Below are 16,671 nucleotides of genomic sequence, written 5' to 3'. Positions count from 1 at the left end.
TTATAACTCAGTCATTATCATGAATTATTTTAAGATGCCCTGAAGAGATAAGCTCAGATTTTCCACTTGTGTAATGAGGATATTTAAAAGAAATGTAGATAGGTATTTTTCTGACACCAGTTACAGGAACTTGCTGACCTAATTATTTATCTTTTGTTTAGTTTGACCAAGCAGCTGATGCTGAGTTATCCTGGATTACTGAAACAGAAAAGAAATTGATGTCTCTGGGTGACATCAGGCTTGAGCAAGACCAGACTTCTGCTCAGCTGCAGGTTCAAAAGGTGAAGAAATACATTTCTAATTGCCATCTAAATTATTTGCTGGTGTGCTCCAAGTCTATAAAATGTGCTTGCATGATTTACTTTTCAAGACCCCTCTAATGTTACTTGTTATTTTTAACTACTTCACCTAATTGTTTTCATTTTAGTCACATGCTTTTTTTTTTTTTAATGTTTTTGTCTTTATTTTGGTAAATCATAGACGTTCACCATGGAGATTTTGAGACACAAGGATATTATTGATGAACTTGTTAAATCCGGGCATAAAGTCATGACCACATGCAGTGAAGAGGAAAAGCAGTCAATGAAGGTATAATCTTGTCTGGGGGCTGGTGGTGGGACTCTTGAAGAAACAGCATGTGTTAAGCTCTCAGTCCTAGAAAAGCACTTTTCCTTTATCTGCAGCTGCTATTTAAGCAGTGAAATCGTTAGTTTTAAATAAGGCATTTTTCAAGTTTACAGAATAACAGTGAAAGAAATATTCCTTAAGGGAATTACCATGAGCACAATCCATTTTAATAGGCATAAAGGCTATTAAGGTTTGAATCCTTGATTAACTGACACACATTAAGCATTTAATTAATGTTAGCTGTATTATTACCATTATTATTGGTATAAATTATTGTTTGTATATATTTAACTATTGTTTATATGCTTCAGGGACATTTGGGCCTCTTGAACTGAAACAAAGACCAAAATATGTGGTTCTCTCTAATGCTAAAATCCATTTTGTATAAAGTTATAGTAAGCTATACAGGGAAAAAAGGAGCTGAGTAATTAAGGAAGCATCCAGTTTGTGTTACTTTAATGATTCTTTAAATTGGTAGGAACTCAGCCACAAGTAAAAATGTTCAATTCGTATTCAGACATCTGAGCGGCCTAAAGAAATTAATATATATTAATGCTTCTGGTAGGAAAAATATCTCATGGCCAAAAAATACATATAGCTCTCTATGCCTAAAATCACATTTTAAAGAGTATTCATTGCTTTTAAGGTATACCATAGATAAAATAACAGAATGCGCAATATAGTGATACTTTCTCTTTTATTTGTGCTCTGCAATGGAAATTTGCTTATTTATAATTGAATCTTTGTTATTTTTGTAAAGAATCTGACATGAAAAATACAGATCATCATGAAATAATTTCTTTGTTATTCTGTGGTTTGTTGGGTTGCTATTGTGCTTTATCTGCTGTTATTAGCTTTTGCTATGAATTTATATCATCTGTATCACTGTGACTGCCCCATAAAATCAGTGTATGGCACAATGCTCTATGTTAATTCTAATATATATAATTAATTTTGTTGACTAGAATTTCTTACAATTTCATTTGCAAAAAATAGTCTTTCTCTTTTTCTAGAAAATAAGGTAAATGTTACTAGAATCATATCATACTTGTTTTCTAACCTTGAAGACATTGTAAGAATGGCTGGAGAGTTTTATTTATTATATTCGGAGAGCTCAGTGCCTTGTTTATAAATAAGTTGAGGCCCTTTAATTTAAAATGAACTTTTATACATGGAAATGATTAAGATCTAAATAGCTTTTATGGACTTATTTATTTAACATACATTTGTTGAGCGCCTGCTCTGTGCCGGACAAAGCATTCTGGAGCACGGGTGCCACTTGGCCTGACCGATGAAACACATTTCATCATCTTATTTTCTAGAAAAAACTGGACAAGGTACTGAAGAAGTATGATGCCATCTGCCAGATAAACTCAGAGAGGTATCTGCAGCTAGAACGGGCACAGTCCCTGGTTAACCAGTTCTGGGAAACATATGAAGAACTTTGGCCATGGCTGACAGAAACACAAAGAATCATCTCGCAACTTCCTGCCCCAGCCCTTGAATATGAAACTCTAAGACAACAGCAGGAAGAACATCGGGTAAGCTTGGTGTGAAAGAGAATGTTCTACTCCCCGTTAAAAAAGAATCATCATGTTTATGGTGTTTCTGAATGCTGTTAGACACCTCACATGAATAGGACGTTTTAGTAATGTTGTGTTTTGGTCTGCATAATTGCTTGCTTCATAACTGCTTACCTTCTTATCTAGGGTTACAGTGGGAAGACTTGTTTAGATAGACCACATTGTATATGTCATTAATTACATCACAACTGCTATAAATAGTATGAAATATAAACCATCTGGATAGAAAATAATTCTCATTTTAAAATGTTACAGAAACAAGCTTTTGAAGTTCTTTCAATTTACACACATTAAATTGCTTTCAGTTTATATATCTAGAATGTAAATAAAGAATAGAAATACACGGAACAGCCTTGTTTGGACCCCTATGAGCCAGAGACAAGGCCATTGAGCTTGGAGAAAATGTACAATATAATGAATGCGTCAAAGTAGCAATATCGTGAAAGCTGTGAACAGGAAAAATACTGAAATAGAGACAAGTTGTTTCTCTCTCTTTTTTTTTTTTATCTTCTGTACCTGGAACTCTTTAAGTTCTTGCTCCTGTGTCGATAAGTAAACTGGGGAATACCTTTACAACTATAATTATATCAGTTTTAAACATACATGAAATGGCATTATGAAGACCTCATTTTAACAGTCGCTTAATTGTTAATGTGGCTTAAAGTTTTGCAACGGTTTGGGTGAGAGAGGGTTCAAGACTATCAGGAGAAAACCTGGAGTTCTTGCTATTTATGGACTTGTGAACCTAATTGCTCTTCCAAATCTGTACAAGAGGTACTCTGAGACTAATCATGGTCTGTGTGTGTGTGTGTGTGTGTGTGTGTGTGAGAGAGAGAGAGAGAGAGCAGTTTAACTCAGGGTATATTACATCACTTTTTGGAATATGTGACATACTTGTTAATCTTACTTTTTTAATGTATTGGCACTGAAGACTATCTCTAACTGAAGTATTTATTTAGAAGAGAGCTTTAGAGACCACTAGGGCAAAATAGAAATCTTATGAGGTTCTATCTAAGTCATTCAGTGAGAGAGAAAGACAAACTATGTAGAATTGAATTGAATTTTAGTGTAAAGGTTTATTTGTGGTAGAAATCCTGAATCCACGGAATTTTTAAATTTTTTTATTTCAAAATATTAATTAAGGGGGTACAGGTTTTTATTACATGGATATCTTGTACAATGCTTATGTCAGGGCTTTTGGTAAATAGTGTTCACTGTACCCAACAAGTAAGTTTTTATCTCACACCCACCCTCCTGCCCTACCCCTCCTTGGTTTCTCCTGTCCTTTATATTGCTTTGTGCTTGTGTGTATCCATCTATTAGCTCCCACTTATTAGTGAGAACGTATGGTGTTTGGTTTTCCATTCCTGGGTTACTTCACTTAGGATAATGGTCTCCAGTTCCCTCCATGTTGGTACAAATGACATTATATCTTTCGTTTTTATAGCTGAGTAGTACTCTGAGGTACACATACACCACATTTTCTTTATCCACTCATGAATTGAAGGGCACTTAGGTTGATTCCACATCTTTATAATTGTGAATTATTCTGCAATAAACATTCGAGTGCAGGTGTCTTTTTGATAAAATGACTTCATTTCCTTTGGGTAGATACCCAGCAGGGAGTTGCTAGATCAAATGGTAGGTCTACATTTATTTCTTCGAGGAATGTCCATACTGTTTTCCATAGAGGTTGTACCAATTTTCAGATGATTTGAATGGCTATGTTTTTAGCATAACATCAAATAGTATGGAAAGGCTCATTATTGAGCTGAAATTTACAAAGTCAATTTTCCTTTTTTGCAATATCATTAAGCTCTCAAAACAAATTTGTGATTGTATATGTACAGAACTTTGTAGCCAAGTCTTCAAATTGTTTAAACTGAAAGCTTTGCCATTTCAGAATATTTGTAGTGTCCCACAATGGCATTTCTTCTCCAGCTCCACAACATCCTATCCGTCTAGTTTTCGGGAAGATCTAGTTCATTCTAGCCAGGAATGAAAAATGGCTCCAAGGGCCATGTTACCGAGTGATAGATAATCTTAAAGTCACACTAGGAATCTCCAGCATGACTGCACTCCTATGACAGTATGTTGCCAAGAATCATTTTGTCACATGTGAGGCAAGAGGCACCTCTTATTGGCCCTATTTCCCATACACACATACCCCCAAGTGGACATCCAATAGGTGTTCTCTTGCCTGTCATGGAACAGTCTAAAACTGGCTCATCTTGCTACTCCTCAAGCCAAGTTGCATCATGGTGGTGCTGTACAGATGAGATCTGCCTAGACTCTAGGCAACTCAAGAAATCTCAGCAGAGCTCTTGCATTTTACGTTACAGCCTCTTGGTAACTCAGAGTATAAGCTTGTTACCCAAGCGTGCCTTTAGAATATTGAAACTGGAATGTGTGTGACATCTACAGTTTTTCCTTTTCCATGAGATTGTATATTGCTGATATTACCATCACAACCTCCATTTGGTAAAGCAGCAGGAAGATATGATCTAATTATATGAAACAAAAATAACAAAACCTCAGCCCGGAACATGCAGGCACAAGATTACAGACGTGGCCCTCCCATGTTCTTACGTGCAACATGTTAGATTAGACCCCTCCCTTTTTAAAATTGAATTTGTGTTTATTTAGTCCTATCCAAAAGTGTTTTAGGGAATTCCTCTGAAAAACTTAAAAAATAATTTGCTACACTGGGGATAGTTGATGTAATGTACCAATTTTCTCAGCAAGTTCTCGAAATAATCTGTATGATTGATTTTAGTAAACACTTTCAATAACAACTACGTTTATGGCCCTCCTGGTGATTCTTCTTGATGAATGATAGAAATTAAAGTTTCCAGGAAGATACTGGTAGCTGATCTCTAGACTGTCTTTCCTGACAGTCTAGAGATAGTTAATCTCAGAGATGGCTTTTTTAGGGGGTGGACAGCAAACAGTTTGGAAATTATACATTCTGGTGAGGACAAGGAACTGCTCATGAGGGAACCTAATCAATAATGCAAGATCCCCTCAATACTGCATGGAGGCTAGCCTCAGAGAAACCTGCAGGCAAAGACATCTCCCCTTGGGAATGGCTTTGGATTTGACCCAAGAAAAACTTCTCAGTGGAAGCTCTGGGATCCGTGAAGTGTGTAGATGTTCCAGTTTTATTCAGGTTCCCAACATATCCTCTCCATTAGAGGGAATGGGCTCCACTTGGATTCCACACCCACTCATTAGTGTACATATCATTCTATCTCTTGATTAGATGACAAAATTATGCAACATATTCATATGACACACATTTTTCCTTAAATACACCTTACAAATAATGCTCAGTATACAGCTGTGTATTTGATAGATTGATTACCCTTGTAAGCTTTAACATTTTAAAATAATAAATAGAAATAGGTTCCTCCATGCATGTATGTCTATATCCTATATGTGTAGAATAAATCATACATACATATATAATGCAATATGTGTGCATTCATTTTATGTTGGCTCACGTATATAAATACAATTGTCAAATGCTCTTGGCAAAATGTGCTGCTCTTGGTATGAAACGCCTTATGAACTAGGATTCATTATTTTACTCAGCCAGCATTTTTGTGAGTACCCTTTAAGGGGCTTTGGCATGACCAGACTGTTGTTTAATCTTTGTGTCAGGGCCATCTCTTCCTGGCAAAGGGTTGTATGAGCCTTCGTGTGTTAAATGCCTTGTGATGGGGAGGGTGTTTGTTTGGAGTTTCTTTCCAGCTGGATGCATTGGGAGTGTAGACAGCTGTAATGTGGAGGTGTGACCCTGAGATACTGAGAAGCTGTTTGGTTTGTTATAGCAACTGCGAGAGTTGATAGCCGAACACAAGCCTCATATAGATAAGATGAACAAAACTGGGCCACAGTTACTGGAATTGAGCCCAGGGGAAGGCTTTTCTATCCAAGAGAAGTATGTGGCAGCTGACACCCTTTACAGTCAAATTAAAGAAGATGTCAAAAAGCGAGCTGTGGCATTGGATGAAGCCATTTCTCAATCAACTCAGGTAATCATTTACACTAGAAATAGAATTGAGTTCTGCCAAACAGCAGAGCACAGAAAGGCATTTTCCTGGATTTTCTGATTAAATTTCAACTAAAATTATTTCACTACATTAAATCTGGGTAGTGATGTCATTGTCTCTTGGAAGTGATGTTTGCTTGGGTCCTGCCCTTATATTTCTCTTCCTGCTTGTGGACAATAAAAAATAATTTTCAGTGACTTAAGAAATATGCAATTGTCATCATTGTCCAAATATTTAACTAAGTGTCCATCCTGAGTAAAATGTGATATTTGTCATTGGGAGAGATAAGAGAAAGCATTATTAATAAAATTCTCCCAAGAAGGCAAAAAGAAGAAAGAATAATAGGCTGACTAAGAAGAAAAAGAATGTGAAGTTAGAAATTGATTTTTTTCTGTTTTTTGAAAATTTTTTTCAAGAAGTCAAATTTTGAAATACCTATAGATTTTTCCATTTCCAGTGATAATGGTTTTTATCATTAGGTACAGGACATTTGAGTCGTCCATTTTTTGTAATCCTACGTGATGTTTCCTTTAACTTTGAGGATAGGGTAGAACCTGTGAATGAACAAGTTTTTATAACTTCGCTTAATTGTCTGCGGTATCTTTGCAAACACAAATTTAAAATTCTCCCACGTATCTGATTATGTGTTTGACCATGAATTAAATACAAACTTCTGATACAACATTGGGGAAGTTTTTGTTTTGTTTAAATTTTTTAACATTTTTCAGTTCAGGAAATGCATAACCTAAGGAATCCTTGAATCTAATCAAAATTGTTCATGAATTTCACATTTACTAATATAATTTTTTAAGGTGCCAGAATAGTCATTAAAAAGGAAAACAATCAGTTTCAATGAATGAACACCTAGCTTACTGAACTTATTTTTAAAAATTAATTTGAATTATGATAATAAAATGAAGCAACAGGTAAAGCAGATATTGCTGTCCAGTGGTCCAGTTATACCTTAACATACACCCCTCTTAATGAATACACTATTTATAAGAAACTAAGTCTATTCTACATAGGCAGTACATACAAATCATGACTTTCATCATGCCTCATATACCAGCTAGAATGTAACTCTTTGGATGGATATGTTGATAAAGGGGCTAAGATTTAATTCTCAATTGTGATATAAATTGATTTTTTTCATCTCAATTTTACTTTCGGTGTTACAGATTTTTTCCCCATATCTGATCCCTTTGTTTTACTACTAGTTCCATGACAAGACAGATCAGATTCTGGAGAGCCTGGAGCGCATTGTGGAGCGTTTGAGGCAGCCACCATCTATTTCTGCGGAGGTCGAGAAGATCAAGGAGCAGATCAGTGAAAATAAGAATGTGTCAGTAGACATGGAAAAGCTACAACCATTGTATGAAACTCTCAAACAGAGAGGAGAGGAAATGATTGCTAGATCTGGGGGCACTGATAAAGACATATCTGCCAAAGGTAATAATTTTGGAATAAGGAAATAATTAAATTTTACCCTTTAAACAATTCCAAAATTTTATGCTGTTTACTGATGGTTCAATTGCATAACAAAATGCCAGATCTTAGAAAAGGTATTATCAATGTGATGTGTTTAGGGTAAAGGACTGTGTACACTTATCCCTTGTTAATGTCTTCCTGTGTTTGTAAAATCAGTCATTCAAATACAAAGTATGCCATTATACAAAGATCGTGTGCTCTCCGGGCCTTTTAAACCAGTAAGTTAAAGCTTAATGCTTATAAGGCTAAACCCAGGCGTTTCCTTTTTTCACTACTGACTATACTAGCTTACGTAGAATGCTTACTCCAGGCCATAGCCACAGAAATGGCAACCATGGCCATAGCCAGCCCTCTTAGAAATATGCGCTGGGCATCAAAAGGAAGAGCATGTGTTGTGTATAGAAGACATTCATGATAAGGGTATTCTAAGAAACAAGCCCAAAATACATATCCTACATCATCATATTCCTGAGACTGAACAGACAATTTTATTCTTGATTTGGAGAGCATAAAAAATATACTTAGGTAATTATTACACTTTCTTTTGGATTAAGGCCAGCCTTAGTGAACTTGAAACTTGACAAACTTCCTTGTACTGTGACCTCACTTAGCTTTGAGCATCCACTTTTGTCAGGAAGAGCTTGGTCCAGCAGGAGTGGAGACCCAGCGACCTTGCATTGTCTGGGATAGGTCCCACTGATACACCCACTAGACTGGGGTCAACCAAAACTTGGCTCAGTTTTAGATATTTAGCAAGTTGAATCTAAAACATTCGGCTGTATTACTTCCATGGGGCTAACCCATAGCCTTGTTGGTATTGTTTTGCTCCCTAGCTGTTCAGGATAAGCTTGACCAAATGGTTTTCATTTGGGAGAACATACACACGCTGGTGGAAGAAAGGGAAGCCAAACTACTAGACGTAATGGAACTAGCAGAAAAGTTCTGGTGTGATCACATGTCACTGGTAGTTACCACTAAAGATACTCAAGATTTCATCCGGGACCTGGAAGATCCTGGAATTGATCCCTCAGTAGTAAAACAGCAGCAAGAAGCAGCAGAGGTAAGCAGAAAATCTCATTTTTAAATAAGTTATGCCATAATGAAACCTGGATTCCTTTGGTAAACATTCAGAATTACTCTGTTAAAATTTATATTTGGTTTCAAAAGTGGAATGTGCAGTGATACAGCAGGAGATAGAGTATACCCACAAATTTCACTTGGAGACTATTTGTTTAGAATAATTTCTCTCCATCCCCACTGTTTCTGCCTTGTTTTAGGGCCTCATTATCTCTTTTTTTGGCTTCCAAAGTAATCCAAAGTGTAGAGTGTCTTTCCTTGTCAGGCATCTAACCTTGCTGCCAGTCGTCTCTCTAGATCTGCTCTTACCGTCTTGCTGCCTAATCCTCCTCAAAGATCCATTGCCCGCTGGAAAAAGTTCAGACTCCCTCCCTAGAACAGGGCATGCAGCTTTTACATCCCAGCCTAGCCCTTGCCTGTGATCCCAAAGTCATTTTTCCCTCCACTCCTTTACCAAGCTCCCTCTCTTCCAGGAGTTAGAAAGTGGCTTTCCCCAAAACTGCTTTGCTCTTTCCTAGCATCTGAGCCTTTGCACACTGCCACTCTTCTGGAAACTGAGCTTCAATGTTCAGTTGAATTACTAGGCACCATGTAGTCTTTTCTTGTGTTCTTAGCAGAGTTAGTTCATCTGTGTTCTCATAGTACTTTCCTCATGCAAAGGACTCTGCACATCGTATGACTTACGGTTGCTCAGACATCTGTCTTTGCTACTAGACCCTGGACCCTGGGAGGGAAATAGGCAGTACCTATTTTTCTTTGTGTCCCCAGTGCCTAGTGGAGGGCTTGGTTCATGCTTATTTAATGTTTGTTGAATGAATTAATATATTTAACCAAGAAGATGAAAGCAAAGGGCTGATAACTGCATTTCTGTTGTAGTATTTTTATAATTTACAGGTCCTATCGACGGTAATGACATAAAATGTAACTCCCAAGTTAGATCTACTAACAAATACATTAATTGATGTGCAGTCTTTGAACTCATATTTTACTTATGTCTACTTTAAATGTATATTGCCAAACTTGTTGGTTTGGAAAACAAAAAGTCTTTCTATGCTTTACAGTGTGGTTGATATTTAAAATTGTTTTAGTATTTGTTATAGTATTTTTTATTTCTTATTTTTAAAATACTGTCTTGATCATAAACATTTAGCATTTATTATTCAAAGGGTGCTGTTCTTCCTTTAAAATATTTCTCCCCTTGTCGAAAAATTTGTTGTAGAAACTTAGAAAACAGAAGAAAATAAAAACGGTTGTAATTGCACTTCCCAGAAATAACTACCGTTAATATCTTTGTGTATATCTTTTTAGTTTCAGTGTGGTTTTTCTTAAAATTCTAAGGCTGTCATTTTCTTATTCTAGGCCATTAGAGAAGAAATAGATGGGCTACAGGAAGAGCTGGATATAGTTATTAACCTGGGCTCTGAGCTCATTGCCGCGTGTGGGGAACCTGATAAACCCATTGTCAAGAAGAGTATAGATGAGGTACAGCTGGCTTATGTTCTACTCTTATCAGAATGCTCTTTTAAAAATTTAGTTAACTAAAATATATTTGTTAAAAGTAGTTGAAAATGTAAAATAAGGCGCTAAAAGAGCTCTAACATTTATATTGTAGTTAAATTCAGCATGGGATTCTCTAAATAAAGCTTGGAAAGACCGGGTCGACAAACTGGAGGAGGCAATGCAGGCTGCTGTTCAGTACCAGGATGGACTGCAGGTGAGAGGGTTGCGGTGTGCCCGCTGCTCTCTGCTGGAAGGAGGCATCACACTAACTGGCGTCTACACGCTGGCACGACCCCAGGACCGCAAGGGTGCATGTAACCATGGGCAAGTCGTCCTGCAGTTGCCACGGGGACTTCAGTTCATGTTTTGTCTTTTAGAAGATTATTTCTGACCTTTCAAATATATATAGATTTATATACACATCTACACACACTTTTATACACACGTTCAGTGAAATTTACTTTGAAAAGACATACTTTAATGTTTTTTATTTTTTACGTGAAAGTAAATGTTCCCACACAGTATTTTTCATAGATGGCTCCGCACCAGACAGTGAAATGGAACCGCATCTGAATTCTGTTCTAAAGTTGAGTGGAATAAGATGAAAGAAGTAAACACTATCTAAAAATATCACCAAGTTTCACTAAAGTTAGAAGTAAAGAAATTTGATTTGGAGCCAGAGTTCTCCGTGCGCTAAAATAGATGTCTGTTTTATTAAGTCATAATCTGGTGTGTAAAAAGTATTTTCTTCTTTTCCGTTATATATAATTTCTTTTTAATAGTTGTTTTCCGCATCTCTTAAGGGTTTTCATTCAGTTCGCTTGTCGGTCGAGGCCAACTCGGGGATATTTCTCTCCCTACCTTCCTCAACTTTGTTCCATTTCCTAACAGGCTGGCAGGAGTTTAATCCTTCATCCCTCTGACCATATGGAAAAAGCCTTTCTAAGTATTTCCATAACACTAAGTGAATATTATTTTTAAAGCTCAGATGAGAACGTCTTTTCCTTTTTCATTACACCACTCCATTTCTATATTTATAAAAATAAATATCACAAGCCAGGATTTATGCCAGCTGAAAAGTTTTTGAACTTTGGAAATATATGAAAAAATTTCACTACAAATAACACTTTATTATAATTCCCCCTTCCTTTTTTTTTATTTCAGCATATTATGGGGGTACAAATGTTTAGATTACGTATATTGCCCTTGCCTCCCTTTCCCACCCCCCAGTCAGAGCTTCAAGTGTGTCCATCCCCCAGACGGTGCGCATTGCACTCATTATGTATGTATACACCCATCCCCTCCTCCCTGCTCTCTCTTTTTTTTTTTTAACAAAGTGACAATTTATCAGTTAGTTATCAATGGCCAGTAACTAAATTGAGCTCCAGCCCTCTATGAGGCCAGATCATTGGTAAATCACTGAGTTGTGCTCTCTTGAATGACTAGAGGTGGCAATGCCACCACATGCAGACATTGGGGAGGCCATAGGCAAGACACCATCACTACCAGAAAAGCAGGGCCCGTCATAAAAATCCTGTTGGTCACGTGTTGGTAGCATCACCTTTGGTAATGAAGGGCAGCTTGATTTATTAAATAGCTGCAGCTAGCTGTAGCTAGATGTCAAAAGCTCCAGATGCCCCAGAGATTTCAAGGTTTGATTGTAAAGTAAAATATATTTTATTTCCCAGGTTGTTGCTTAAGTTCTTAGTCAGGGTTGATTAATGATAACTTAAAACTCCAAGATTTTTCCTGCTACTGTATGATCTGGCAACTTCATTAAAGTACAAAATAATTTCGTTATGTATTCAGTACCTAAAAAGAAATGTGAGTTGAGCCTTTTTAGACTGTTTATGTTACCTAAAAGGAAATTCTGAAGTCTATGTTACAATTGAGAATAATGGTATTACTACTAAGCATTTATACATACAGGATTTTAATGCTAATCTAAATAATACATAAGTGTTTGGTTGAGTCAAATATTTTGCTCCAGTGCTAAACAATAACTTGTTGCTTATTTGAATAAAAAATAGGTTTGAATCTTTTCCTTTCAATATATTTATATAAGCTGACTTTTAGGCAATCAAAATAAAATGGAGAATTTTATTTTATGTGATTGAATTTCTAAAAATTTTTTCAGATGAACTTTTTTGAAAGTTCTAAGAATCTATTCAAGAAAGAATTTCTTTTGCAGATTTGGATGTAGAATTGGTTATATCTATTTCATATTTGGGACAACTGTTTCGGTATATTGCTGCTTTTACTTATTTAGATGAACCATCTTACTTTTTTATAAAATAGGCTCATTCTTTTATAGCTTTTTAGATTTGTGATTGCACTTTTCTGTAACACTTGAGATATTGTAGCAATTTGAAATGTACTGTTGCAACAACACAAGGACTAATGTGTCTTTCAGGCAATATTCGACTGGGTAGATATTGCAGGTGGTAAATTAGCTTCAATGTCTCCCATCGGAACAGATCTTGAAACTGTAAAGCAGCAGATTGAAGAACTAAAGGTATGTGTGGGGCCAACTAATTTATCAAAGACTTCCTTGCATTTTTAAGTTCTGAATTCATAGAATTCTTTACGTAAACTTACTTTACCTAATTGAAATATTACAGTTTGATTATAAAACTAGTTTAATATATATATATTGTACCTGCACATAGTAAGCAGTATGTAAATGCTCATTAAATAAAGGCATACAATACTAGTGGTTTTCTTTTTATTAATTTAATATCGGTTCATTATAGAAAACTCAGAAAATACAAATAAAAAATGAAAAAAACAAGTTTTTTGAAGTCACCAAAATGTTATGTACCAAAAGGCAAACATTCTTAATATTTGATTTATTGTCTTTCTGATATCTTCACATTAGGGATAATCTTCCGGTTAGGGACAGGAAGGGGTGTGAGATGTGTGTGGACAGAGACAGAGACAGAGAGACATATTTAGATCATACTGTAAGGATTTTTATAATTTGTTTTATTCAATTATTCAGTAGTATATTACTGTCATACACTACAGGAACATTTTTATTTTCTTCAGTGTGTTCTTTCCCTTTTCTTTTCTTTTCTTTTCCTTTCTTTTCTTTTTTCCTTTCTTTCTTTCTTTTTTTTGTTTCCCTTTTGCCTGGGCTACAGTGCAGTGGTGTTATCATAGCTCACTGCAACCTCAAACTCTTGGGCTCAGATGATCCTCCCACCTCAGCCTCCTGAGTAGCTGGGACTATAGGCATGAGCCATCATGCCTGGCTAATTTTTGTATTATTTTGTACAGATGGGATCTCACTATGTTGCTCAGGCTGGTCTGAACTCCTGGGCTCAAGTGATCAATCCTCCCACCTCGGCCTCCTAAAGTGCCAGGATTACAGGTGTGAGCCACCACACCCAACCTTTTGAGTGTGTTCTGAGTAATTCATTTAGTTAACAGGCTAGATACACGTCCATGGTGTAATAGTGTTTCCCAGAATGTTTGTTTTGTGAATGTTTGTTGTTTTCCATCACTTTCCCCTATAATTTTTGTTTTTGTGGTTCTTGATCTGCAGCTGTGAAAATGGCTGGACTGTTTTCTCTTTGAATTCTTCTGTACCAATAATCATTTATCAAGGTGGAATCAGCTATTTCCTTCCTAACTTTGTCTCCATACACAGAGACAACATACCATTTGCAATGAACTCTACTAAATTTGTATGTGAAATTATTATCTGGCTTTAAAATTATTATGTTTTCGAGGCCGGGCGCGGTGGCTCACGTCTGTAATCCTAGCACTCTGGGAGGCCGAGGCGGGTGGATTGCTCGAGGTCAGGAGTTCGAGACCAGCCTGAGCAAGAGCGAGACCCCGTCTCTACTAAAAATAGAAAGAAATTATATGGCCAACTAAAAATATATAGAGGAAAAAATTAGCCGGGCATGGTGGTGCATGTCTGTAGTCCCAGCCACTCGGGAGGCTGAGGCAGGAGGATCGCTTAAGCCCAGGAGTTTGAGGTTGCTGTGAGCTAGGCTGACGCCACGGCACTCACTCTAGCCCGGGCGACAGAGTGAGACTCTGTCTCAAAAAAAAAAAAAAAAAAAATTATTATGTTTTCATCTCTAAGTATGACATCGAATATTTCATTTAGAAATAATTTTTTTGAGAATTTTACTGGTACTATCACTAGATAGAGGGTTTTTTTTTAACTTGGTCATGTAGCAAACATATGATATACTTTATGTACAATTACAATTGTGGAGGAGAATGTATTTTGAATACTTGCATACATCTCAGTGGTTTTTGTATAGCAGCTTGTTTAGGAGTGCTCACTCTTAAATCAGGTAGTCTGAGTTGAAGTCCCAGTTCATCCACTTACTAGCCAAATGACCTTAGAAAAGTTATCTGATTTCACTCCTATGTCCTAAGCTTCAATTAAAGATAAAATTATTTTCCTTTTAAGTTAGTTGAAAGTAACTTGAACATACCAAGTGCTCGCTATACCTTAGTTATTATTTTTATATTCTTTTAAAAATTAAGGTACTGCTTAGCCATTAATTATTTACTATTACATATTAAAATGAATATTTTATGAAGATATTTTATGAAGGGGCATTTTTTTTTGTTACAAGCAACTGTCTGCTAACCTGTTGGTTGGCAAAGCCAAGATTATTAAATACATGTCAGTGACTTAGAAAACACCAAGAGAGAGAATAATGTTATTCTGTATTAGCAATGTGTGAGGCATAGGAATAACTAAACGTTATTGAACATAGCACAGCTACAGAAAACATAAAATTATCAGAGGATGGAAGATGTGTATATGTTTTAGAGCAGGAAATATTAATTTGAGTTTCTCAACACTTTTCTGGGTTTCATATATGTCAATACAAATTATATTTTTATAATTAGGCATTGGAATAAGTTCAGTCTTGAAATTTAATCTTTTTATTGTAGAGAACAAAACTGAAATGTCAAACTTATAAATAGAAACATCTTTCCATCAAAAAATATTGAATAAAGAGAAAAGATTTCCCTTATTTTTTTTTTTTGTCTATAATTCTTTCATTGGTAAGCCCCATGTTAGATTTTAATTTTTTTTCACCTCCCTCCAATAAGAAATGTAAATTAGGATAAATATCTAACTGATAGAATTTTTTATTGATTTTTACAATATTTTCCTTGTGTATCTCTTTTTGTAAATAGCAATTTAAGTCAGAGGCCTATCAACAACAGATAGAAATGGAAAGACTGAACCATCAGGCAGAACTTTTGCTGAAGAAGGTAACAGAAGAGAGCGACAAACACACTGTTCAAGACCCACTAATGGAACTGAAATTGATATGGGATAGTCTGGATGAGAGAATTATCAACAGACAGGTAAATACCAAGACTTTTTGTTAAGAAGCTGTACATTTTCAATTTCAGATATTAATGTTGAATAATCATTTCAAATAAAATTAGGACTCTTCCTACTTCCCGCTTCTCATGTGCCATTTTTTTAACTGCAAAGATGGTCAAACTTAAGATGTAGAAGAGTAGGACGATTAGGCTTCATTGGATATGCTTATGGACTCATGCGGCATGAAACAATTGATTTTCTGCCTTTGCTTTATAAATATCTGTTATTTGTAATACTAAATTTGTAAATGAATTTTCTTCCTCTCCACTTTTTCTGTAGCATAAGCTGGAGGGTGCGTTATTAGCACTGGGCCAGTTCCAACATGCCCTGGATGAGCTCCTGGCGTGGCTGACCCACACCGAGGGCTTGCTAAGTGAACAGAAACCTGTTGGAGGAGACCCTAAAGCCATTGAAATTGAACTTGCTAAGCATCATGTATGTATCTGTCATTGCATATTATGTTTCTCCTCTGTGTATTTCTAGTGTCATCAGATTTTTTTCGGTATGCTTCTTCCTTATGTGTGTTTCAAGTTTATGATTTTAACACAAGTTTATATTTGACATTTATAACTAAAGGTTCAATTACTTAAAACACACCTCTTAAAAGATTATGGTCAAAATATTTTTCTCATTGTTCAAGGCAATTATTGTCCAACACAGCAAGGATGGAAAATTTGTGGCTAAATTTTATTCGGGCTGCATGGCAAACACCAGAGATTTAAATCCCTAATTATACCTATTTTTAAAAGTTGTTGGGGATAGCCCGAAAAAATCGTAGGCTCAAGATATTGTCATCCTGCTGCCGGTTTTGTGTGTTTCTCCTCTGGTCGCCCATGTCTCCATGTCCCTCTCGCTTGCAGCTTGTTTGGCACGCTAACGTTTTCTCCATGTCCGTACATCTCTTATTATGTTGGGGTTTGTTCTTTTGTCTCTGTGTTGCTCTTATCTTTGACTGGATTTTTGTGTCTTA

At 36.1% G+C, this 16,671-nt stretch overlaps 1 protein-coding gene across 10 annotated transcripts in view; it reads left to right on the top strand.

Annotated features, from left to right (window-relative positions):
• The window catches only part of DST (dystonin), a 443,403-nt gene that overhangs the window by 385,333 nt on the left and 41,399 nt on the right, over window positions 1–16,671 (top strand). For all 10 annotated transcript variants that reach the window (XM_069487494.1, XM_069487495.1, XM_069487498.1 and 7 more), the window contains 11 exons: window positions 162–281; window positions 481–588; window positions 1,950–2,168; window positions 6,044–6,247; window positions 7,483–7,714; window positions 8,587–8,813; window positions 10,190–10,312; window positions 10,443–10,544; window positions 12,744–12,845; window positions 15,506–15,679; window positions 15,981–16,136. In XM_069487494.1, the coding sequence (XP_069343595.1) occupies window positions 162–281; window positions 481–588; window positions 1,950–2,168; window positions 6,044–6,247; window positions 7,483–7,714; window positions 8,587–8,813; window positions 10,190–10,312; window positions 10,443–10,544; window positions 12,744–12,845; window positions 15,506–15,679; window positions 15,981–16,136 (1,767 nt within the window). The remainder of the gene's footprint in view (window positions 1–161; window positions 282–480; window positions 589–1,949; window positions 2,169–6,043; window positions 6,248–7,482; window positions 7,715–8,586; window positions 8,814–10,189; window positions 10,313–10,442; window positions 10,545–12,743; window positions 12,846–15,505; window positions 15,680–15,980; window positions 16,137–16,671) is intronic.

This window comes from Eulemur rufifrons, chromosome 15 (assembly GCF_041146395.1).
Source record: "Eulemur rufifrons isolate Redbay chromosome 15, OSU_ERuf_1, whole genome shotgun sequence".
NCBI classification, from domain to species: Eukaryota; Metazoa; Chordata; class Mammalia; order Primates; family Lemuridae; genus Eulemur; species Eulemur rufifrons.
The sequence above is the reverse complement of the archived record's forward strand: the minus strand, read 5'-3'. Positions and strand labels throughout refer to the sequence as shown.